The 27,993-nt window shown below is 31.8% G+C and overlaps 1 protein-coding gene across 2 annotated transcripts in view; it reads right to left on the bottom strand.

The window, feature by feature from the left end:
- Positions 1–27,993, bottom strand: part of mei-218 (meiotic 218) — an 87,481-nt gene that overhangs the window by 57,181 nt on the left and 2,307 nt on the right. Inside the window, exons 2-9 of one of the 2 annotated variants that reach the window (XM_076513149.1) lie at positions 26,568–26,893; positions 24,343–24,403; positions 17,939–18,101; positions 17,016–17,120; positions 13,240–13,344; positions 8,093–8,160; positions 3,151–3,240; positions 2,046–2,143 (exon numbers count right to left, since the gene is read on the bottom strand). In XM_076513149.1, coding sequence (XP_076369264.1) covers positions 2,046–2,143; positions 3,151–3,240; positions 8,093–8,160; positions 13,240–13,344; positions 17,016–17,120; positions 17,939–18,101; positions 24,343–24,403; positions 26,568–26,825 — 948 coding nt within the window. In that variant the 5' untranslated portion in view covers positions 26,826–26,893. Of the gene's footprint in view, positions 1–2,045; positions 2,144–3,150; positions 3,241–8,092; positions 8,161–13,239; positions 13,345–17,015; positions 17,121–17,938; positions 18,102–24,342; positions 24,404–26,567; positions 26,894–27,993 lie in introns of those variants that run through there. The other variant, XM_076513158.1, reaches the window with a different exon arrangement.

Genomic DNA, 27,993 nt, shown 5'->3' with positions numbered 1-27,993 from the left:
GAACTGCAAATGTCTTGGGGCAGAATATATGATTCAGATAAAGGAGAACATAAGTGTGGTGATACATGAAACATTGATGGTGAAGATGTCTGACCTCTAATGACCATAGGCCAAGAGAAGTAGGAAATAGTTTGTAATGAATAAATGGTAAAGGGAACAGACAGCTTAGGGTACAAAGGGAGGACATGTAAGGGTGTGGAGAACAATATTAATATTCCAATCTGGCAATATTGTAAGGTGAGGGGCTGGTTGATTCTAAAGGAATGTAACAAAAGGGAAAGGTGTGCAACCTGATGAAACAGAAAGTGTTGGACAGGGCTGTTCAATATCCAGCTATGGCAGATACTAAAGAGTTTTGATCAACATTATGTGTGAGATGAGGTGTGGTTGGTTGGGAAGGAAGGAACCTATGGTGCAAGGATCAGTAATAAAACGTATGCCACTTACTCTGGTAAACCATAAGAATGGAGGAGTGAACTAAACGAGACAAAAATTATACCACATATATGGGCAGTCTTGGTTGATTGGTTGGTTGATTTAGTATTTTATGGCACAAAGCAGCTAGGCTATCTGCATCAAACATCTGGTAAAAGTTAAAAGTAAAGTAAATTTAGTAAAATTCAGAAAAGGAAATTAAGGTAAAGCAAAACAAAGTTAAAAAAACAACAACACATAAATAGCATACAACCAATGTTTACATCTAGTCTACAATGTTAAGTTAAAAACTACAGTAATTCAAGTTGTAAAGGACTTTCTGTAACATAACTGTAATTATCATAACATGCCAGGAGGAAAATTTGCTTGGTGATAAGCCAAACCATAAAATCCAAAGATTTTTGGGGTAGAGCATGCCAAATCCTGCACATAATTACACCTTGAACTGGTGAGCATGAACCCTTATATCCAGAGTGAGGGTGAGGGAATAAGGTATTCTCATGGAGGAACCATGTGCAAAAGGGAAAGGTTTTTACAAAAAGAAGAACATGGAAAAAGGTAACGTATGATATTTGTGCAATTTTTCCAAAAAGGCTGAGGGAGACCAGGCAACTTCTACAGATGATATATGGAATTGTATGTCATAAATGGAGGATGGAAAAGGCTCTCCAAATCTGCAACATCAAAACAATACATATTCCTCCAGAAAGGGAGATCTTTTCCAGGTTTATGAGAATCTGGCTGTATCACGTTGTATTCAAGCTCCTGTCAAACTAAGCCCGAGACCTACTCAACCAAAAGTGTAGACCCTGAAGCCTGAGAAAGGACAGACAAAGTAGTAATAGTTATGACTGTGGAATCTGTGACACAAAATTCAAAATTCATGGTTTAACTGTGGTAAATCCACAAAAATAAGCTTCCTTTTCACTGAAAATTATAAGTGAAATGCTTAATTATTTCAAAAACAGACAACTACTTCAAAGAAAAAAGAGGAGAGAAAAGAAAGAAGTTTAAAGCTGAAAATCATGAGCAAAATTATGTAAGATCCAAACAAGACAGTGCCTAAATGAAAACTGAAGGTTAGATGGTATAATTCAGAAGGAGTTACCTACACCAGAAAAGGGTGTCACACTCCACTCTTACTGATGGAAGGTTATAGCATAATTATTCACATGCAAAGATACAGTAGAACTACAGTGAACACAGGGTAAGTAGGAGTTTCAAGGTTAGAGGCATACTAAAAATTTGTGTAATGACAGAAGTTATTACCTAAGAGAAGGTATAATTCCATATCAGAAACTTACACATACAAGACAGATTTTACTGTTGTTTGTCCAAGGATTAAAATAAATCCAAGAGTTGGTAACATCCAAATCAAAATGAGGCCTTTTTTCGTTATTATGTGTTCTTAATAAGCTTAATTTTAAGATGTTTCCTTATCCATATGTTTACAAAGTTCACTTGCTTATACATTTATTACATATTATGCATTGAAGAAATAAAGAAAAAAAGAAAAATGTTAAACTAATTTCTTGGTGTTATTTACATTGATACACAAAAATTAATCATGTTTGTTATGATCTCAGGTATCTGAGCCACAGCCAACTAACCTCCATTAAAATAAAAATACTGGATTCAATCTTCCTTGTAACAAGGATGCCAATCACAGAATACTTTCTGCCCAGCAGTATGTTCTTTATTAGTTCATCTATTTATTAACCACAAATAAAATTATTATTTTATATGTCAGTGAAAAATATAATTAAAATATCACTTCAAAAAACAATTAGCTTCAATCATTTTATAAAACAAAAGCAAGCTAACAGTTCCATGGGTTATAAAATTTAAATTGGGAATATATTAGTAATACAAGATAGTCTGTAGAAAATAATAGGTCACCAAGAAAAATATTCAACAGATTTTTATTTTACTTCACAGTATCAGTTTCTATAAATTAGTGTAATATATTTAAAATCATGTTTTACATGTTTCATACATCCAAACATACTTATTTTAAGTTATAAAATAATTATGACATATTTAATAAGCTGTTTCCTGTCACTAGTTTTAAAATATATTTTGGTTCTGTAACTTAAATATTTTTTACATATTTTCACAGTAGGTGTTTTACACAATGGTTTTAAATTTCAATTAAAAATTTACAGTAGCAAAAGAACATATGATATATAGATCCCTGAGAGCATCAATGTACTGAAAATAAGTTAAATATTTGTTCTAAATAATGTCTGATTAATTATTAAAAGCCTGAAGCAACGAAAAACTGACTGATACCAGAGAGTATTTGGTTAGTAGTAAACTTACTTCTCAAAATAAAATTTTATGGTGAGACTGTGGATCATGCATTTGTTACATGCTGCATACTGTTGCCCTCAAAATTTATGTATGTGAAGATTTTAAATTATGAACACTAAATGTCAGTAGTTATGCCACATTTAACATTTAAATTAAGACAAGAAAAAAAAAATAGAAAACTGCAATTTTTATCTCTTTCATATTTGCCTGAGATAATTTGGAACATAACATTCTGATCCTTTGTTTATTTTTATTCACTCTTCACAGCACAATCATTGTGTTATTTGCTTTTCACATAAGTTTTTTCTTAATAGGCACTATTCTCAGCTTCAATATGATTGACACAATGTAATTTCAAATAATAAATAAAATTAAACATATTTTTTATATATATATACGTACCTCTGCAATACACTGTGATAGACTGATGGCGGACACTATGGGCACTTGTGCATAAGGGATCGCTGGGAATTACTTGTGCAATAACTTTATCTATAAAAACAAAAAGAAACAAAATTTATAAAGTAAATTTTGCTCAACAAGTACTTACTACATTAATAATAAAATATTATTTAAATATATATAAATTAAGAAATATATTTAAGTATTTCAGCACTGAATGCTATTTCTCCTCTAACAAATCATCAGAATAAAGAACATTTATAAAATATATAATTTCACTGCAGAGAGGATTGTCCCAAGTCCTACAGCACAAAAGGACCAATACTCTTAAACCTAGCTTTACACTTTAGTTTTACACTGTAAAAATGCCCTTTAAATGATAAATCACATTAGTAAGGTGCTTTTACAAATCCAATTTTGCCATTAAAATGATAATTTTAAGTTAGATTTTAGTATTATGAGCAACAGATGATTGTTTGAATAACCATACACACTATCAAAAGGAATGCTCTATGTGTGAAGATAAATGCTATCACTGAGTTACCTTGCTAAACAAAGGCATTAATTAAAAACATTTATAATAATTCTGTAGGAATATAGACTCAAAAATCCCTGAAAGACTGACTTTAGGTTTTTATGGTAGACTAAGCAGTAGACTGATAGCCCATCTAAAGAGAATCTTTTTTTCATGTACATTTTTGGGAGTGTCTCAGCACATACCTCAACCTGCCTCATCATGCATTCAGACTTTTGTTACCCAGTAAGAAAACAACCACTTCAAACATTTTAAGGTTATTTCAGGCTGCCAAGAAGAATACATGGATTCTCTCACATTACACATTAGAAGGAAAACTACTTCCAAGACACCCTCTGCCTTATATAACAGAAGATACAAAATATGATCAAATGTCTGGTGTTTTAATAGACAAAAATGTATAATAAAAATTTGTGTTAAATACTGATTTAGTACGTAAATTTGACACAACTCACTCTGCTAAACTAAATTTCATATTTAGAAAGGGTGTTTTTCTTAAAAAAATGAATTCAGAAAATAGTGAACCTTGTTGAAATAATATGCTAAATTCAACCTTATGTGTTATTTTTCTATAGCAGATGTCTGATCATGAATCTAGTTACTTTTTATTATGTCTTAACTTACCTTGTGTCTATGGGACTTCTCTACAGGTCAGCACAAAGAGCAGATATTTTTATTTACTTACAATTCAATTTTCTGATTGGTCAGATACAATTTTGCCATTTTCAAGCAGATTCATTTTTAATTCTGATGTGTCATAACATAAATAACACTGATACTAATATACTTCACCAACTTAAAAAGCCAATAATGTATCAGCTGTGTTCAACCAATCTGCTAATACTATACTGTTGACATTGATATTATTATCCATTTTTCATCACTTTCACTCAAAAGTTCATAACATCTTTGGAATATCACATTAATAAACAATTTTTAGGCTGATGATGTGATTGTGCAAAAAATACAATTCAATGTAATAAAGAAAATGGTGAAATACAATCAGAATTTTCAAAACAGCAATTTGTAACTACAGAGTAACACCAATGTCAAAATTCTTTTTCAACACTTGCTTTATCTCACAGTTGTACGACACATTTATTACCATGAAAAATAGACATGATAGCACTAGTTGGTCAGGCATGGCCCAGTGGTTTTTGTAAATTGAAAGTTCCAAGGTTCAAGATATGAAAAGTTGTTTAATATACTCTATTACAGTAACAATAAAATCTGGTTAAGAGTATTCACCAAATGATAAGTGATTATTTCTGTTTAGTGGTTCTAAATTTGGAATGGCTATGCTTGAACCTTAAAAGTCTCTGGCCTGGCCAGATAACCAGGTATAACATAAGGTGATATTCTGATTGAAAATATCAATACTAATAGTTATAGTAGTCCTTAAATGCCTTTTCCGGTCTGAGAAGTTTTGAAGATCAAGTCTGTAAATTCTACGATGAGCTTTTACAACAACTCAGCAAACATACTGTGTAGAAAATGCATAATTACATGATAGTGATTTGGTAATATCCCATTAATATGTAACATACAAGTAGTAATAATGTAACTTCATAACACTATACCACTACATCGTAACTAGGTAATAACATTACGTTTTACACATATTGTCAGAATGTAATTTTTCATTATAATACAGCTAGCACTGTCACATAGCAGTAACATCAAAGCATTACATTTTATATTTATGAAAAGCGAAAGAATACATCACCTAGCTACTGAGTATATTGCACATGTAGCATTTCTTTTTGGTATCTAAGTATTAGTTTCATATATCTAGTGTAAGATTCAAATAAAGAAATTATAAATCATGTGAAACATTATTGTCCAATTAAAAATATCGAAGAAAAATTAATTCCAATTTATTTGCTATATTTTATGTAATTTTATATATTTGCTGCAATTTGGATAAGTGCAAAACTTAAGAAATGGCATTTATAGCTTAATTACACCAAGTTTAAATAAGAAGATTTTAGCTAGATATCTCAATTGTCCTGCACACTTCCCTTAAATATAGACAAACCATAGACCACACTAACCAGATGCATCCACAAAACATTTAATAACATCCAAGCTACTATTGTTGTATTCCTAAATGTAAAGAAAGCTTTTGACTCTTTTTAGCACAATGCCCTCAGATACTGGTTACGTAAATTGATATTAAATGATACAATCCTTAGATGGATAGCCAACTTCCTCTGTGATCGAACAGCATCTATTAAAGTTAATTACACCCTCTCTCAACTATCTCTGTCCTCTCGCTGCTCCTTTATATACTCTTTGTTAACAACATTCCATTTCCGAACCTAATATACACATATTACTCACAATATACTGACAATACAGCTGTTCAAAGCACCTCAGAGGTGGGCCTTATGATTCAAATATTTATCAAGCTTTCCCTTAAACTCCCTTAAATTAACAGCAGCTACCACATCAGAAGGTCACCATTTCAGAGGCCAACCATCCTATATGAAAGAATAAAGCTGTCTAAACTGAAGATGACTTCTTCCTGACAAAGTTTCTAGGTTTGTTTCCTAATCTTACCATCGTAACCATTAAATATGAAAAATTATTATGCATTAGCACTAACAATTCCCTTAAAAATCTTAAGCATCTCAATCAGATCACCTCTAACTCTTCTTCTTCCAAAAGAAAACAATTTCAGCAAATTTAACCTATCCTCATATGATAGCATTTCCATTCAAGGTATCATCTCAGTACTCCTTCTTTGAACCTTTTCCAAAAATTCAATGTCTTTTCTGAGGTAAGGAGCCTAAGACTGAATACAATACTACAAATGTATCTGAACCCATGATCTATACAATGATATTATAACCCCTTTAGATTTGCATACAATATTCTTGTAGATAGAACCTAAATTTCGTTTTTACTGCCACAACAGCAACAACACTTTGCTTGGATGGTTTAAGAGACAGACCAACCAAAACATCAAATTTATTTTTCCATAACACTATTAAGGTTATTTCCATCAAAATTAAACTCATAATTCAAATTGTGATGACTCACATGCATTACCTTGCATTTATTATAATTAGAAGCCATTTGTCTTATATTTGCTTAACTCACTAAAAACTCAAAATCCTTTTGTGAGCCAGTGGCCTCCTCTTCACAATTATCAAAACACTAAACTTTAATGTCATTAGCAGATTTAAGTAATCTGTAGGCAATTCTTTCATCTACATCATTGATGCAAATCAAACAAGAGAAAACGTTCGAACACTTAGTCCTTATATTCCCCACTCATGACATCAATTCAGTTTAATTGAACTCCACTTACAATAATCCTTCCTTCCATCTAGCTATGTTTCTATCCAGCTTTTTTAAAAATTCACAAACACTACCTATACACCTATATCTTTATCTACATAAACAGTAACCTCATCAAAGACTGTCAGAAGATGACTTCTTCCCTGCCAAAACTTACATTCATGTCCCTTAGTCCTACCATTTTCCCCATTAATTAAAAGCCATCTGTCATTTATTTGCCCAACTCACCAAATAACCCAAATCCTTTTGTAAGGCAGTAGCACCCTCCTCACACCTAGCAACACACAAAACTTTAAAATCATCAGCAAATTTAAATAAGCTATAGACCATTTCTTCATCTACATTTCATTGACGTAAATAAAACAGAGCAAAGGTCCTAACAATGAATCCTAAGATAAATGCATAAAGGCATTTTAAGTTTTAGTCATACAAGCCCATAAAACAAACAAAAAACATGAAAAAAGTGTTATACAATGAAAAGCTAACAATATCTTTTGTTGAATCAGTCAAAACATAATCAAGTTATTTTTTTCAATTCATACTTTTATTATGTTCTTATAATATATATGGCGAGTATGTTTGTTTGTTTTTGGAATTTCGCACAAAGCTACTCGAGGGCTATCTGTGCTAGCCGTCCCTAATTTAGCAGTGTAAGACCAGAGGGAAGGCAGCTAGTCATCACCACCCACCGCCAACTCTTGGGCTACTCTTTTACCAACGAATAGTGGGATTGACCATCACATTATAACGCCCCCACGTTTGGAGGGCGAGCATGTTTGTCGCGACTCGGGCGCAAACCCGCGACCCTCAGATTACGAAGTGCATGCCTTAACGAGCTAGGCCATGCCAGGCCTAATGGCGAGTATAATGATAAGTTTCAGTTTTTGACTTCATGCACTCATACACAGAACTTCAGACCCGATTTTGAATTTTCCATACAATGTTTGCTACAAAAATTAAGATGGTACAGTTCATGATTTACTAGTAATCAAATCTATTTTGGAAATGGCAAACTGACATTATGGCAATAAATTATTTTGATTTTTCTCACAGAATATGGAATTCAAAAAATTTTATTCCATTAGTTTAATCTAAGCTCACCACCAAGTATACGCCATGTTGGATCTTCCACCAATGGGCTCTTGCAGTATAAACACAAAAAGTCCTTTCTGTGAAAAGACAAAAACACATGTAACCACATTATAAAAAGTGGATAATTCTAACAGGATTTTCACATAAGTCTTAACTCAAGTTAATACTAATTTTAGACTAGATGTTTCAAAATATCTTCAGAACTAGATTCAGTGAAGTCAGACGTAAATTTGAATAGCATTTACAATTAAAAGTATTGCTTTAATAATGTTCTCATTTGCAAGTTCTTTTAAATTATTTGGTGAAAATACTTCAATGCCCATTCCATGTAAAAGTAACAAATTAGTTTTACTTTCCCTTTAATGTTTATTCGAAGGCTTGCACATTTTGTAACTTGTTGTAAGCCTATTTTTACAGTCACATTATTTGCCCTACACTAACAAAAAATTATCTTATTTGTACAAGTTAACTCAATATGCATAGTAGTTAACACAGATCAAAAACATTAACATACTGAATGCTTCATTCTACCAACTAGAAATTAAGGACTATATATTCTTGATGCTTTGCTGTTTCATCGCAGTATTGCAGTCTTACATAGCTAGTTTAGTGTTTCACTCATATTTATAGTCTAAAGCTTGCTCAGTTTATTTTACAAAGCCTCTCATTCATTAATATTCTCAAGCATTCTAAGACTAAATTGATTTAATGTGATGCACCCTCTAGTTAACATCTAAATTACAGCATTAAACAATGCCCACTTTCTGGACTGTGAAGTCCTTTGAACAATCTTAATATGCAAATAAAACAATATTATATTATTTATTCACCAAGTGTATTTGTTTTGTTTTTTTTTTTGGGCTGATGATATACAGCTAAAATCGTGTACTGTCCCTTGTTGTCACTGCTGACTTTCCTGTCACTGGGCATATTGTGGTCAAGGGAATCCACTCATTGCTCAAATTCCTGAAAGGAACATTATGTAACAAAATTTTTACTTTTTCTTGTTCCTGGACAGAAAGTGTTATTTCCCAATTGCTTATGCCTAAAGTAAATGGAAAAGGCCTATTTTTCTCTTCAGACTTTGCTTTTGTGACCTGAGTAATGAAATTTTCAAATTTACCCATTTTCCAGAACATTCCAGGTAGATTCAGTTTTGAGTACCTGATAAAGAATTTTCTTGAAATTACAAGAATTTTCTAGAACGTTGTAGAACTTACGAAAATTTTCAAGAACCTTTTAGAGTTTTCTACAACTTTCCATAGTAATATATATACAGGGACTCACCACTCCAGTTTAGTTCTAGCTGTCTAAGTGAACATGTAGACCTATCTGATTTTATCAGAGATAGCATCAAGAAGCTGCAAGCATTCTCCAGATGCATTCTGCTATGTATATGGCCAAGTTATCAAGACAAGAGTGAAAAAGTACTCTGTGACAGCATTTGCTAAAATGTGTGAAGCCTACAAGACATATTTCGGCATGCCTATTAGGGATCAAGAGAAACCCTGAACACCTCATTTTACCTGTGAGCACTGAAAAAAAAACTCTAAAAGGTAAGATGGACAATTTTTGCTTGCTTGAATAGTAAAATTTTATATTATACAAATTTTAGACCTTTTAAAATTTAAATATCTTTTAATTTATTTTGTTTTTTAATTTTCAATAGCATATAAAATATATCACATATAAAATATTTTACATGAACCTCTTATACATTCGTTGTGGATCAAATAAATTTATTCATAATAATTTTATTTTGCTCTTTTGCAGGATGGTACAAAGGGGAAAAGTGGGCCATGAAGTTCACTATTCCAAGAATTTGGCATGAACCCACTGACCACTCAAGCAAATGCTACTTCTGCATGGTGGACCCTTCCAAACATCAGGCTGACAAGAATGCATTTGCTATTCAGGCTTTCCACACTGCCCTGGGCTCCCTGTACCCACTCCACCAGAGAGAAAGCAGCAAATCAGATGAGGAGATAGACATTGAAGATCCAGTTTACAATTTCAGAAGTGCAGCTGATGAGAGAAACCCATATTACCCCAACCAAAGAAACCTGAATGACTTGATCAGAAATCTTGGTCTAACAAAGTTGAATGCAGGGTTTGACATCGAGGACACTCAAGGAGTAGGATTTGTTAGATGAAAGTGTGCAAGTTGCAAATCAGATGAAGCGTCACCGACATTTTTCAAACTTCTTTACTCATAAAGATGAGCTTTGCTTCTGCCAAAATGTATCCAGTCTGTGTGAGGCAATTGTAATTGCCTGTAACCTGAACGAGTGGCATCACTTCATTGATAGCTCATCCAGAAGCCTCAAAGCTCCATAATGGGAATAAGTATCCATCTCTTCCCTTGGCTCATTTGGTGCACCTCAAAGAAGAATACAACAGCATCAAGACCTTGCTAGAAGACTTGAAGTATGATGAGTATTGCTGGAAGAGTATTGGAGACTTCAAAATGGTGGCATTCCTGAGGGGGCTCCAAGGAGGCTTTATTAAGTTTCCCTGTTATCTTTGCCTTTGGGATAGTAAGGACACCACAGTGCACTACAAGAAGAAGAACTGGCCACAATGGACCATGTTCTCTGTGGGAGGCACAATGTCAGAGAGCTCTTGATAAAGAGTCTGCAGCCTTCAAGTACCTTAGAGACTTCTTCCCTAAGCTGTCTGAAGCAAAGCTCAAAGCTGGTATCTTTGTTGGACCACAAATAAAGAAGATCCTGGAGTGCACAGAATTCCCCAAGAAGCTCAGTAGGAAGGGAAAAAAGCTTGAGGCAGCTTTGTCTCAGTGGTTCAGGGAGGTCTTGGGCAATCACAAGACCGAAAATTATGTGGAACTGGTTGAGGATCTGGTGAAGAAATACGGCAAAATGGGCTGCAGGATGTCTCTGAAAGTCCATATCCTTGACGTTCATCTTGATAAATTCAAGTTTAAACATGGGGACATATTCAGAGGAGCAAGGCGAGCACTTCCACCAAGATATACTGGACTTTGAACGCCACGACCAAGGAGCATATAATGAAAACATGATGGGAGACTATATTTGGGGGCTGATACATGAAAGTGATTTACATAACAGTTGCAAACCTAAAGAAACTACTTACTTCTAAACATTTTTGTATAACTTGAGTATAAATACATGTAAATGAAAATGTGCAAATTTGCCCCTTTTTAGATGGAAAATAGCTTAATTTCTAAATTTCATTACCCAGATCACAAAAGCAAAGTTTGAAGGGAATAATGGTTATTTTCTGCACTTTTACAACATAAGCAATTAAGAAATAACATATACTATCCAGAAACAAAATTTGTGTTACATTGTGTAATCTTGACAAGAAATCTGACTTATTTCACAGCATGAAGCTTCACAAATACAGTCTTTTATGGAATTTTCCAGTTGGGTGCTATCTCTCTGATATACTTCCAGAGATGATCACAGTGGATGGCCTTAAATTTGAATTGTCTATTCTATGAACATTTACTTAACTTTAGAGTTTATCCAGATCAGTAATACCATGTCACTTAAATGAAATCCAGTTTTATTAGCATTTACATTACAATTACTTTTTATCACAAGCTGATTTAATTCTTTGCAAACTTATTTTCCAATCAATAACCCCTCAGGACAGTCAGTAGGTGAAGAATTATTGGTAATAACTTATGGTCTGAGTTCACAAATTCAACAGGCTCAGTAGGAAGTGGGGCAACATCTAGAGATAAAGGTTGACTCATATAACATTCAGACTCCCTGTGAATAAATGTAGACAAATCTCCCATTGAGTTGCATGCACCTGAAGTCTGTGATAAAGTGCTTGTTGAAATTTAGACCCCCAAAATGGGGCATTCACTTCAGAATCCATGCTTCAATAGTTGATAAAAGCAAATATATTAAATAAAGGTGATTAGAATGAGATAGAATTAACTGGGTACAAGAAAACTGGGTATGTTAAAAATTATAACAACTTTTATAAATAACTGAAAGACAAAAAGAAAGTCATATGAGTGTAAGCACTGACAAATCAGAAGTAATAGTTTGGTAGAGGCACATATAGGAAGTCATATATTCATTATAAGTGTACTATGCTCCTATTAGTGGAGAGTTAAAGTGATGGATATTGATTTACACAAGAGATATAACATATTGAAATCACTTATTTTGAGTGGTGGGGAACAAAAGTCTTGTGGCATGCATAAAGAAAAATTTTGCAAATACAGGGCAGTGATGAATAAGAATAGCTAATCTTGTAAGTGGAGGGAAGTATCATTTTGAAATTAATATTTTTAATGCTTTTAAACCTCTATGAAAACATAATTAGACAATTTTAATTGTTAAATTTTTGCATTCTGAATCACTATCATCAAATTAAAAGGCTTTAATTCTCCAATTTTTCTAATCACTAATGATGCATGTGAATATACTGAAACAATATATACATTTTTTTTTTCAGAGCCACCAGAGAGTTAATGGTCATTCCTCAATTTATAATTATTTTTTTCTATGTTTCCTCCTAATGCCACTGACTCACTCAACTATGAAGCGATATCCATGTCCCATATGTTTAGATTTCTAATGTTATAATGTACTTAGGCTATTTTCCATTTAAATATACTGTGCATATACTAGCTAATAACTAGAGCATCAGATAAAAGCAATATTAGTCCTAACAATAATGCCTGGTAGTGGAAAAGCTCAAAAGAAAATACCAGTGACTCAATCTTTAAAATTAACTGAATATAAAAACCAACCTACAAAGAATAATTCAGAAAAAATGTAGGTTTAGGCAAATGTTTTATTCATTGCAATCACTATATTTTCATCATAAAGAAAATGTTCAAGCCACCATCAAGTCTAACAACCTCTGCAGTAATAATGTACATTACTATAAACAAAATAAAAAAAAAAACATTGCAATAGCAACAACTATTTCCTTGTTTTATGCAATTCAAGTGATAAACAATGTAGGTTACTCATAAATGACTAAAGTTTAAGATCTATTGCCCTTATATTGTAGCTACCTATATTATTTTTTAACCTAAATCATTCTTGTGTTCTATAATACAACTATACTTCTTAAATATCAAACACTGCATGGCACAATTATCAATCTTGAATGCTAATACTTAAACAGAAATGTGGGTTTCTAACCTTATTGTTTCTGTCTCCCATGCTCCAGGGATGTGTACCCTAACAAACTTATTCCCTTGGTAACCTTCACAATCTTCTAAGGGACACTGATAACGAGCACTTTGTCTAAAGAAATAAAAGAGCAAAATAATGATATTTTACATTAAGAAGTCTGTCAAATTCAAAACATAGTACTTTGTAATATTAATAAGTATTTTTTCAGCCACAGTTTAAGAATTTGATATTTAGAATAACAGTTATTAGCACAGAAAGAGTATCATTCTAATTAGCTTTCACATCTTTATAAAGTAATGAATTAAATGAACCTTTATGGTAATTGATGTTATGGAATATTTTATGCACAGAAAAACTACTACTGCATAGCAAAAGGTTTGAGGATTTAGATGGAGACGAGCCTGATAAAAACAACTGAATACTCTTTGGTCTTTTATACACAATTAATTAAATTCATATTTCTGCAACCCAAACAATGAACAGAAAATAAAGTTGTCTAAGATAATTCCAATTAGATGTTACCAAATAAAAATGAATTAAACTTAAATAAATTTAAATTAAGCTGACTTAAACTTAAAGATTAACCACCTAACACATCAGCTGAAGACAATCCTAACTAAGCTATGCTTTATAAATTATTCTCCATTCCCCCTTTCATAACTATTTAGAATATATCTTTAGATAATTTTATTTTTTGGTAAATTTTTCTAAGTTTTCATTTAGGCATTCTGCTCATAATATGACATTATTTAAATAAAATATTGAAAGGTTATAAGCATGTTTTAATAATTTTATTTGAGTAAAGCTAAATATACCAATGGCTAGAAACTCGTATCATGTTTGCCCTGTGTCTAACCCTTCTAGGGAAAAGTGAGCCCATCTCAAGGAATGGCTCAGACACTTGTAAAATTTGGATGAATCACAGGTTTTCTTTGCTCTAAATATCACTTGGAATAGTCAGTGATTTATGCAGCATATGATTCTGGTTTACCACACCGTTTTATTTTAATTTTTCCAAGATATCACAGTTCTTGTCTTCATCCTGTGTGGATTCTTGTGCAGAAAGCCTATAATTCCAGCAATAATTAAAAGTAATTGTAAACCATACTGTGTGAAGACTGACACAGTCTTATGAATAAATATTTTGTTAGTTTATTTATGTGTGCATTTCTTTCCTTTGCTGTTTATGTGTGATTTATCTTCAAAACAGCATCTCAGAAGTGTGTGTTTTTGCATATACTTTTGAATTTATTTTTTTTAATTATCATTGGTTTTGAATACCTCACACTTTATTTACTTAGCAACGACAGTATAAAAACATCTCAATAAATGAAAAAAACATTTTTTTCATATAAACGTATTGAAAAAACACATATTAAATCCTGATAATCCTATAAACCATTTATACGTTAATAATTAAAAATGCATAAGTAAACTATGTCTCTACTATAGACATAAATATATAGATAGCTCACTATATACAAATCAATGAAATATTTAATTTTAATTTTAAGAAAGTGATGCCAAAGATTAGAAAATGAAAGGAAAACTAATTTTTTTGCACTATCTCAACATTCTAAAATTCACAAACAGATGAGAAATGTGTAAACAAGATACACACACATACATATGTATATACATACACATACACATAGATGATTTCTAGAATGGAAGTTATATTTACTTCAAAAAATAAAATTTAAAATATCCCATATAAAATTAATGAAATACCATACAGATTTGTCATTTCATCAGTTAAAAAATAAGATTTAGGAACTGCAAAAAAGTATGTTATAATTACAATTGATAAAGCTAACTGTATTTTACCATCATTTGTAAAAAGTTTTATGTATTAATTATGGTGAAAGAAATAAATAGTACACAAACATTTAAACTTATTAACCAATCTAAAGATACAGTAATTAATAATTTCATTAAAACTTGTAATAAACTTTACTGTAAACAAAATTCTTATGTAAATTTTCCTTTTCCATATACTATTCCCAAACTCCACAAATCTCTGATTAAATTTAGATTTATTTCTAATTCAATAAGAACAATTATTATACAAATGGCCATTTTATTAAGTAAATTACTTAATATTTTACACAATAAAATTAAAAATATAAATATTAATAATAAAAAATATACTTTTTGGATAATAAAAATAATCAACCTATTTTAAAATATCGAAAAAATTGTGAACAAATAAATAACATTGAAACATTTGATTTTACCACATTGTATTCTACAATTCCATTACAAGATTTAATTTTTGTTATAATTTCATTAATAGAACAGTTCTCTTATCCTTTCATAGAATTGAAAAAAAGAAAATTTAGCTCTAAAAACATAAAAAATATATTAAGTTTTTGCATTTCAAATAATTGTATATTTTTCAACAAGCAGGTTTTCAAACAGGTAAGAGGAATTCCAATGGGAGCTAACTATTTTACTTGTATTGCAAATTTATATCTTTACTTTTAAGAGAACAGGTTTACTGAAAACTACATAAACCCAGATATTTTTGCTTTTGCTTAGATATATATATTGATGACTTAATTATAAATAATCCTGAAATAAATAATATTATTAATACTATTTATCTGGTAGATGTATATATTGAAAATACTTCAATATCTAATACAGAAGCACACTATTCAGATTTAGAAATTAAAATAATTTATAAAGATATCAATACAAATATTTTTGATAAAAGAACATATTTTGTTTTCCAATATACTGTTTACACTCTTTTAATAGTAATGTACCAAACCCTTCTGTTATAAGCATTATAACTTCACAATTTGTAAAATTTGTAATAAATTACAATATTTTTAATGTTGAAATACTGATACAAAAATTAATATTAAATGGATTTAATAAAGAAACAATAAATAAAATTATTAAAATATTCTGTAAGAAATATAAGTGTGTATTAGATATATATAAAGAAATAAGTATTAAAGAAATTTTACTAAAACTTTCTTATAACTATTTTTAGTTGTGAATAAGGTCATTTAACAACTTGTCACTATTTTATGTGGATTAACACCTTATTGCATATGAAGACTTGTTTAGAGTATGAAAACTGACAGTTACAGTAGACTTAATTGGTAGTGGTTGGGAGTAAAACTAGTTTAGATAACTGGGTGGGACCCTTCATACTAATATAATTCATTTACTGGGCTACCAATTAGCACTCTTCCACCATAATGAGAGCTGGAATGCTAAATTCAAGAGGTGAGTTTATTTAACTTACTTACCCCCAACTGGTAGTACCTTTTGTTTTTTCATTTTCTTCTTCTTTTTTACTTTGGAGAACAATCACCTTTCCACAACTATCTACAGGCAATGAAAGGTGATATAGATGTGACATGTTGTGGCCTTAAGCACCCACATCTTGCTTTCCTAATTCTAATCTCTGTTGCGTTATTTTATTTTGCTCCATTATCTTATTTTATTTCTTCATGCAAGACTGGTGAATGGAGGTTAAGACTGATAGATGGAGTATCCCCGAAACAATGTGGGTCCTACTTCTGCAGTCACCTCAAAAACCTAGGGTACAATCTATATCAGACATTATAGCCTGTACCCTGGGATCTTTTCAATTATCACAGCATTTTTTTATTATTGTTTCAGTCTGTGTTTGGTTATAACAAATTAACGTCAGTCAGAGGGTTGAATTTGCTGATTTTAATTCAGTCCTTCATTTTGATTTTATTTTACTTAACTCTTAATATTTTTTTCAAACACACACACACACATACATACATACATACGTGTATTTGGTGGGTCCACTCAGTAACTGAACAATACCTTCAAACTTCACAAATCTTTTCTTGTTCATTCTTTCTGTTAACTTTATACCATTAGATACAGTGTACCTAAAAGATCTTTTGTTAGTTTTTTCTTTCTCATAAAACATAAACTTTACAAATATTGTTATATCTACAGATGTATAACTTTTCACTTTATGTTAACTTGATTGCCTTTATTATGCATGTTAACTACCATTAAAATTAAACATGTCTAGTGCTTTTTTATCCATGAAATTATTCTTAGTTCCATGACATGCATATTTTTCACAACTTGCAACTGGCTTGAACTAAAGTGATGTACAATTATGATATGTAGTTGAAGCATGGTAGAAATACAGATTTGTTTCTTTTTTCATTATCACTGTTAGTATGGATTGTTTTTGTTAAATATTTTGGAAAACAATTAGATTGCCTTGTCTAAATGGGATTATAAAGGCCAATCAGGGAGCAGAATGTCATTTAGTCTAAGAAGATATCATACAATTACTACATTAATTAAACTTTTAAAAAAATCTGATAGGAAACTTACTGTGTTCAAAGGAACTTATTCAAATAAATATCACAAAAATTAAATTCTATCTAATATGAATCAAAGCCTGTATTTAACTGCCCTTCTACACCTACTGGCAGCTTTGACATTCCAGGATAATAGAGATAATAAACTATACATATATAAATTTAATGTACACAAGAAACAGTAGAATACTTCATTTTTAAATTTTCAAAATTTTTACTTTTATTGCAAAATTGTGCAAAAAATTCTACTGCACTCTCAACCATATCTGGAATAGTATATTATTATACCAAAAATATAAAACAAGCATGCAATAAATACTGTAATGTAATTACTGATGCCATATAACTTAAAACAGTTTTTTACTTACTCTGAAAATGGGGGCAACCAGTCTATTTTAATATTCACCAATAACTGATTACAAGTGAAAGTCTCTGGCATAATTTCCAATGACTTCAAAGCTATGTATACAACACGTTTAAAGATTTCTCTTGCTTTCATTGGCTGATGTAGAACAATATCACACAAAGGAGCTAATAATCAAAAACTAAATATTATTAAGCAAACTATTCCAAATATCACATATATAAAGTGATTATAAAGAAAGTTTCATAGCTTAGCCTCTCATACCTCAAAACAGTATGGCAAAGTATAGTGAATTACACAGGGATATTAAGAATATCATACTGATGCAAATGCTAAAACTGTCCCACATTGCCACCAGCAGCATCATTATGACCTAAACTTGCATCAAACACAGCAACTGATCAAATGTGCTCTTCAATCATCCGCAATAAATTACATCTATATAACAATGAATACTTCCACAACAAAGTACATCTCATTAGGTATACTGGTCATTCCCACATAATTCTATCCTTAAAGTCTAGAGCTGTACAAGGCTTCCCATGGTACAATTTCAGATACCCCCAAATCTAGAAATTTACAGGTGTTATATCTAGTGAAAGAGGTGTATATTGCAAGGAAAGTGACATGAAATAATTCTTTCCTGAAAATGTTCATGCAAGATATCAGGTTTATATATGGCTGCAATTCTATATAGTAGTTGTCTGTGACTTACTGACAATAAGTTTTCAACAATAAACAGATAGCACCCACACAGCTCACTTGATTTAAAATAATATATTCAAAACAAGTCAAATGTATACACAAAAAAATTTTTTACAGCTCTGGTTATTACAGTTGTAACTAAAACTCTAAATAGTCAATTGTCCACATAGGCTAATTCAATTACTTTAGAACCCAATAGACAAGATAAATTATTTTTCTATATTTTGTTTATTACTATACAATCTTCAATAGATTCAATTACATTGCTATTTGGGTTACCACAGTTGCATCTTGAATTTTAAATAATTGTCTCCTTTTTGTCAAAGTCCATACATATGGGTTCAATTACTTTAGAACACCCTTTGGCAAGCCAAATTATTCCCCTTGTCTCTGTTAAAATGTGAAACTCGCTTTAAATATTGCCCATTAAGGCTAAACTAAGAATAACACAGTCTAACTTCACTTTCATTAACTTAATATTTCCTGACTTAACTTCTTCAGACATCACCTGTCACAGCTGAACAGTCAATCATTCAGTCCAGAACCATCTAACTCTTACTTAACTTGCACTCACTACTCACCTACACACACACACACACACACGTGTTCACTAGGTTTCACTGTTGGTTATCATATTTATATCCAGGGCTTTAAACAGTCGCCTTTTTTTTGTCACATTACACAGAGGCGAGTTCATTACTTTATTCTGTTCTTACAACATAATCTGACAAACTCACTTGAGAAATTCCCTGTTACAGCTAAATTGACAACTGCTCATTCTAATTTCATTTTCAATAACTTACTTACACTAACGTAGTCATCTATTATGTATGTTGCTCAACTGAGACTTAGAACTTTCTAAAAAGTATGAAACATCATGATGTAACAATGCTCACTTAAAGCAGTGAGAAAAATTCAAAGGTTCAAATAACAACACCAATTCACAACAAATAAACTACAAAACAAATGATTCATTAATAGTTATGTGAGCAAACTGGCTATAACTATCACTTCAAAAAATAATTTAATGTTAACATAATATAAACTAAATACTACTCTTGTATTAAACCTAAAATGAACAGTCGTGTATATCTAACAATAAGCCCCTCTTCAAGAAACATTTACAATATTTTTTACACTATATGGCTCTTTTCAGTTCATAACAAAATCTATTCATACAGTTTGCACCAACATCTGCAGTCCCATTGATGGATTCAATATGGAACTGGTAGTTCTGAAGATACAATACACACCTCATGATCCTTGCACTTATAATTTTGTACCTCTGAACATAAACAAGAGGCAGATGGTTTGTCTGGATAATGAAATCCTTCCTGTATAGGTAGTTCTGGAACTTCTGGATGACAAATATGATAGCCACATTCATTTAATTGCATAGCAGTTCTTTTCACTACTCAAAAGTATTTTACTTACATACATTACTGGAACCAGCCTATCTTTATGTTCTTGTTGGTACTACTACAATTTCAATGTCTGAAGCTTTGGCCTGAACAATGAAAGGCTTGTTAAAGTCTGGCATTCTAAGGATTGGTGAAGTTCTCAATGCATTCTTCAACGCTTGAAATGTTGTGATTTTTCACACTTCACTTTGTTGGATAGTCTTTCTTAGTCAGGTCTGTCAATAGTACACAACTTCAAAAGGTCCTTTCCACATAATGGTAAGTTTATTGCTCTCTTTAAGTGGCAAAATCAAGACCTTCTGTCCAACATAAAAACATCAGTCTTTGGGCTTCTTGTCATATAAGAGCTTCTGAATGCCTTGAGATACATAAAAGCTATCTCAAGCACGTTGACAGGTCTGCATCAGACCTCACACTGTTGTTTTGTATAATCACCTTGATAGATGCAATATAGTACTCCTTTCTTCTTCTTCTTCATGTGTCAAATCTGCGGCAGACATCGACGACCATGGCATGCCAGACTTCTCTGTTGTCAATCCTCCTTATCAACTCGATGTTGCTCATTGAGTTCTTGGTGACATAGTTATTGAGGCTGTCGATATATTTAGTTCTTTGGCACCCTCTGCTTTTGCTCCCTTCTATTTTTCCATATAGCATCTGTTTCTCTATCCCATTCTTCCTACAGATGTGTCCTAGAAATTCCATTTGTCTCTTTCTTATAGTTTTCATGAGTGACCTTTTGTATCCTGCCAGTTCCATGACTTCCACATTTGTTTTTCTTTCAGTCCATGATATTTTTAGCATCCTTCTGAGGAACCACATTTCAGCAGCTTCTAATCTCTTCTCTGTATCTTTGTTCAGTGTCCAGCTCTCACAAGCATATAAGAGAACAGACCATACATATGATTTCAAGGTGTTAATTTTAGTGACATTTGTTATGTTCCTGTTTGTGAATATGGACTTCATTTTATTGAAAGTATCCTTGGACATTGCAATTCTTTTCTTTATTTCTGTGTCACTCTTTGCATTTGATGTTATAGTATATCCAAGATATTTGAAGCTTTCGACTTGTTTTATTCTCACGTCCTTGCCGGTTATACTGCATGTGGGTGTAATTGATTGTTTTGAGATAACCATGCACTCTGTTTTCTTTGCATTTAACTGCAAGCCTTTTTCTTCACTCTCGTCTACTGTTGTTGTGAGGAGAGTCTGTAGATTTCCTTCGGAGTCTGCAATGAGGACTGTGTCATCAGTGTAGCGCAAGTTGTTGATATTGCATCCGCCTACTTTGACTCCCTGATGTTCATTGATGTTTCGTAGGATTATTTCGATGTATAAGTTAAAAAGATCTGGTGAAAATACACATCCCTGCCTCACCCCTCTTTCAACTGGTCTATATTCACTCAATTCCTTTTCAAATTTGATAGCTACCATTTGCTGCCAGTAAAAGTTTCTAAGGATTCTTAGATCTTTATCATCGATGTTCAGGTCTGACAACATGTCGAATAGGTCACCATGTCTAACTTTGTCAAAGGCTTTAGAATAATCGATAAAACATAGATATAAATCCTTTTGTACTTCCAGTGATCTTTCCATGAGCATGCTTAGAGCGAAAATTGCATTTCTAGTGCCTTTATCGGCTATAAATCCAAACTGAGTATCAGAAATCTCTGGTCTCATCTTGTTCCTCATTCTAGGCTTAGATGTTTATGGTCATCTATTCTGTAAATCCTTTCCTGCTTGTCTTGACTTTTTTAACTTTTATCCAGGTACTGTCCCAAAGTTTTTGCTGTGAAGGGTCTTTCTTCTGTGTTTCTTTCAGTTCCCATAAACCTACATTCTGGATGTCACCTTTCAAGGCATGCAGGAGGTTGACGTCTTGCTTGCTCTTCCTTTCTTGAGCTCTAGTGATGACTGCAGATGCTTTATCAGCCTTCATTCTGTGTGTTGGTGCTTTTTGAAGTTCTAATACATGGCATATTTCCAATCACCAATTAACATATGGGTATCTTTCATTCATATGGCCTCAGGGTCTTCCACACAAAATGGAGTGTCCATCTGCATTTTTGCTATGGGAATCTCTGCCACTGTTTCATCAATTAACACACACAGATTTACCTTGCCTATTATCTGGTCATCAGATAATAGACTGGTTCTCACTACTGCACAACTGCACCCAGTTTCTCATAGGATGTTCACTTTCTTCTCCCTGACATAGCCTTCACCTGCTGATATGTCACAATTTGTTGGCACCTCTCACTGTTTGTCACATTCTCCAGTCACTACTGGTACTGATGATCCATTTACTAACTTGAACTGATTATCAGACCTGCATTGTTTAATCATGGAAATAGCACTTCCTTATTATAGTGAATCTGATAAGTTGTCTATATTCTGTTTCTTCTGACAGCATCATCAATCGTTACAGTCATTCTTTTCTTGTTTCTTGTCAGCACCATTTCTGTAGGTGGTTTCAGTTGCTTTATGTTGAAATTTATACTGTTGCAAGTTGGTGACAGACATGCACTCATTTCCAATGTGCCCCATTTTATTACAAATATAGTATCTCTCCTCTCTTTTGTCCACTGAGCTTTGTTGCCTTTAGTGATATCCTCTTTCTGTCCATTGACCCCTGGTTTCAACTTTATATGGTTATTCTTGGACTAGCTAGTTATACTCCCTCCATGGTATTCTATACACTGTTCTGTTACCTTGATCATCTCACCCACATCTTGTGTTTATATGTATAAAAAAATGTGTTACACTGTTCGTCATATATATATATATACCTTGTTTACTGAGGTTCACAACTGTTTATCACAGTTGTATCCAGAGCTTCAAATAATTCTCTTTTTTGTTAAAGTACACATAGGTGAGTTCAGTTACTTTAAAACATACTTTGACAAGATAAATTGTTCTCCTACATTCTATTGTTACAGCACAAGTTGTGAAACTCATTTTAGAAATCTATTACAGCTAAACTGACAATGATGCAGTCTAACCTCAGTTTTATTTTCACTTTCATTAACTCATCTTACTTGCATAAACTTGGTCATCTAGATACATATATATACACTTTGCCCCTCTGAGGATTAGTACTTTCTACTAACTATGAGGCATTATGATGTAACAATAATCATTTAAAGCAATGAAAAAAAAATCAGAAGGTTCAAATGACATGACATAAGTTCACAACAATGAACTACATAACAAAAGATTCATAAACAATTACTTAAGCAAACTGGCAATAACTACAGCTTTAAAATTAACTTAGCACTCACACAACATACACTAAATAACACTCTTCTGTTAATCTTAAAATGAACAGTCAAGTGTATTTAACACAAGATATGTTTGAACTGATAACCAATACATGGAAGAAGCACCATCCTGCACAAAACTTGTAGTACCTATCACATTTCACTGCTGCAATATGAAAATCATAATGGTTGTTAAAATCACATTACCATTCAGCTTTGACAAAGCAGGTTTGTAGTCTATGCTGATGGTTCTTCAGAGATGTGGGTTTCAATAACAAAGTTAGCTCAGAAACAACACAACACTGTCACCCTTAGCATCATGGGAATGCATAAGAAATATTACATACGGATTATTTTCTGACCAGATAATACTGTTTGCATATATTGATAATTTCAGTCTTGCCAAGAACTGCTGCACAAGTTCAACACATCATGTTTAATCCATTTCATTAAGAGCTTATGAATGATGCAGTTTGTAAGAAAACACTTGCAAAGTTGGCCTAAGAGCCTTATGAATAGTTAAAATTAGCAAACATAGACACAGGATGAGATAGCATGCATTGTTGTATACAGTTGGGCAATTATCGGAACTGGCTAATCAATTAATTGATGTCCTTAACTTATTAGTACAGTGTTCCTCAAATCACATTATGTACAAGCAAAATAAAAAATAAAAAAACATTAGTTATAGGTACTGCCAGCCATTTGCCTTCTCTCTAGTCACCAGTTCAAAGTTCATAATAATGGCAGATAGCCTTAATAGCTTTCCTATGCAAGCAAGGTTGGTGAAGTAGAAAGTTTACTTTTAAACACGTGTATAATTTTTAAAAATAACATAAAACTACATACATAGATTAACTGAAAGTCTCACTTTTTAAAAACCTACATAAAAGCATGATTTACTTAATTTACTATAATCTACATTATTAAAAATCATAAGTGTGACACAACTGAAAGAAGTTTTATAATTACTTTGAGATATTTTTAACATGTGAGCTTAGCAATTTTATTTATAAACTTACCATTTTCTTCCATCAAATCCTGCACAAAGACATTAACACCAAACCTGAAAACTCTTGCATTCTACAAGAATGACAAAACATTTCCAATTTAAACTAACATGAAAATAATTCTTCATTACAATTACATAAGACCTTCAATACTATTGAACAAACATACTGCTAAAAGAAAATGTATAAAAAGTAATGGCTGTATCTGCTTGTTTCAATTAGGACATTGAAGAAAAACAGCCATGTATGTATGCTTCTCCATCACCTGATTCTTATTTATATGATAATCAGTGATCCTGATAAGATGCATGCCATTGCAATTGAGTAATTCGAGACATTTATCATACTGCCTGAAATGAACAATCCCTCTACATGAACACATGTTGTTAAGTAATTTCAAGTACACTTAGCAACACCATTTCAGTGATAATCTCAGTTGATTTAAACTGTATTTTCCATATAAGTCTCACAAAAACAACAACAAGACTATGGTGTAACTATTGTATCAGAATATTAAAATCTACAGGGTGTTCAGAAAGTCTTTGTGCAGTTTTGTAATCATATTCAGTCTATTTCAAGTCAGCAACTGATAGTGGTGTTTAGAAACAAAATAAGAAGAATCCAGGCCTGTATTGATGCCAACGGGGGTAACTTTCTACATTGTTTATAATTGTCATTCATATTTACCTCCTGTATTCTATATTGAAAAATGTCTGTTAATAAATATATAAGGGCACAGTGACTTTCCAAACACCCTGTATGATTAAATTAATGCTTTATTATTAATTTGTGAACTACAAGACTTATACCACAGATGTGTCACTCAGTAAGTAAGTACATGTTAATCTATTATTATGGCTAATGCCATAAAGTAGAATCTGATAGTTAAGTTAAATTTTGCACATAGTATTTATATGCATGTAAAGTGAATATTATATACAATGGTTATGGCTATTTCTTTGCTATTCTGTATGAACACGACCACAACTACCAACGCTCCTCCCATTTTAAGCATAAAACCTACCGAACACTGCATGATACATATCTTGCATTCAGTACAGATTACAAAAGGATTATAAAAATTGTACTTAATCTCACAACCTCAGTTTACTCCTTGAAATATTTTATAAGGATGAAGTCTAATATATAAGTACTTGATCTGAATTTACACTTCTGGATAATTGAAAAGAAAAGGATAAAAGAAAGTGATAACATGAAATCAACATAATTATCTTAATATTGCTTTATATATGAATTTTTTTAAAGATTTCTTTCACTCTTCATGACATGCAATGGCAACATATCATTAATTTAAATGAAACATCAAAAATATGCTGATACACAAAATCTTTAACTTAAAATTACCAATTTTTTAAGATACCTTTCAGTATATTCCATCACAATAAGTAATTTTATATGTTTTCCTATTCCAACAATCAATCTAAACACATTAAAAATGTAGGTGAAATTTTCTATGTAAAATATACAAAATACTCAGCAGATTAGTAAAATGAACTGCATCTAAAGTATTTTTGCATAATTTTCTTGTCTAACTCATCATGTATCAAACAGTCATGGACAGATGAGCAAAAGCTTATGAAAATATTTTTAAAAAATCTAGTGTATTCCATATGTATCTCCAACTGGTAATTTTAGGGTTGCATATAGTACCTTACCTCACTTAAATAATACACTTTTTTAATTCTTCATTACAAATATATAATGTCCTCAGACATAATACTACACACAGAGATGTTGGCAATACATCTAGATAATCACTCCACATTTTTACTCATTTATCACACTTCAAATGTTGTTCAGATTCAATATATTTAAATAATATGTCCTAGGAGGTTTTTTCCCATCCCTTTCATTGAGATATTTCTGTACAATAATTTTAACACTGATGTGTATGTTTTAATGTGTGAATTTTTTGTAGACTGAAAAATGGTTACATTCATTCAAAAAGATAAAAAATAATACAATTAAAATATATATAAAACACTACAAGAAATGTTAACCTAAAATGCTAAACATGGCCTCACAATCTGTACTGTTTGAAGACTACTTCCAACATTTATGCCTATCACCAATATCTTTACTCATTATGTTTTGCATCTTTATTAATTGTATAAAAAATGTTTACAACACTTAAACTTACAGAGATGAATGCAGCCTTCATAAATTACTAATAAAGAAAAGATTTCAAAATGACACTAAAAACAGTATATACTCACAGAGTTAACATATTTCAAATTGTTTTCTTGCATAGCACATAAACAGCCAGGTTGACCAACTCCCTCAGAAGCATTACTGTTGTCATTCCAATATATGTCACATTCTTTTTTGATCTTCATAAAGTAGTTTTTTTTATCAAGGTAGCAAATAGCAGCTTCATACAAATCATTTGTATTAATTGCCCCATAAGTGTTGTTAAAAGAATTTTCTGAAGTATTTGGATGTTCAAAGTCTTTTTCACAAAACAATTGAGGCATGCTGTTCAGGTAACTAAAATTGTGCTTCGTAGAATAGTCCTCACCAATCGCTAACAGTTCAGAACTTCCTACAAAAATAAACAGTGGTACATATTGTAATGTAACAATTAATGCTATAATTCCAACACTACAATAAACCACATTCTTGAAATTTGTCACATGACTGCAAAAACCTACAGACAGAAACATAATTATTACTGAAGCAGACAAGGCAGTTGCCTCTTCTTCAATTTTCCTGAGTAAAGCCTTAAACCTTCTATGTTATGTCTTTTTTTTTTTTCTTCACTAATAATATAACTAAATTTTTGGAAAATTTTAAAAACATATCTACAGTTACATTTATATTATGAATGATGAACAATCACATCTATTCCAAATGTATTTTTTCAGTATTTAAATGGCTCTTCCCTGGGTCTCCTACAATGGCTATGGACATTTTGCAGACTTCCTACCTCATTTAAAGTACGACTCTAGTTATGGCTTTGGCAGACTATGAACCTCTAGAGAAATTCTTTAGTGTATATGTAATGACTTTCATCAATGTAAGTATTGCCAAAGAAATACATTTTCAAACAGATAGCATGCAATACACAAGTACTACATACCTCACCTTTCTAATCTGGTGCAATCTGGTTGAAGTTATGCAGCAAGTTCAACCAGAAACATTACTTTCTGTAGTAGCATTTAATGATGGATGCAATCTACTGTTTCATGAGATAGCTGTATTATATTTTATTTTGTAGAGTGGATTGCTTTATGACTTGTCATAAATTGGGAGTAGAGATACCTCGAAATTTGTTTAATCTTTCTTCTTATTGATCAGCTACAGAGAAATTTTGCAATGTCAAAACAGAATTGCTCTTTTGTAATCAGGTTCCCTTCTGTCTTCAGAAAGAGAGCAGATGCAAAGTACGATCTGGTATGGAATATTGTGATACAATTGTGAATTTACACAGAAACACATTAATGTTTACGTATGAAAGCAATAACTTTAATTTCTGAAATAAGCAGAGTTCTTACATTTACATAACATTAAAAATAGCATCACATATTTAATGACTTACTAATTTTACTTAGTGGAATAATGAGTGTCTAGAATTTAAAAACTGCTAACTGGTCAACACTTGCAGTAAAAATTAAAGCCAGGAAATTAATGTAAAGCTTTTGA

This window comes from Tachypleus tridentatus, chromosome 1 (genome assembly GCF_004210375.1).
Source record: "Tachypleus tridentatus isolate NWPU-2018 chromosome 1, ASM421037v1, whole genome shotgun sequence".
NCBI classification, from domain to species: Eukaryota; Metazoa; Arthropoda; class Merostomata; order Xiphosura; family Limulidae; genus Tachypleus; species Tachypleus tridentatus.
The sequence above is the reverse complement of the archived record's forward strand: the minus strand, read 5'-3'. Positions and strand labels throughout refer to the sequence as shown.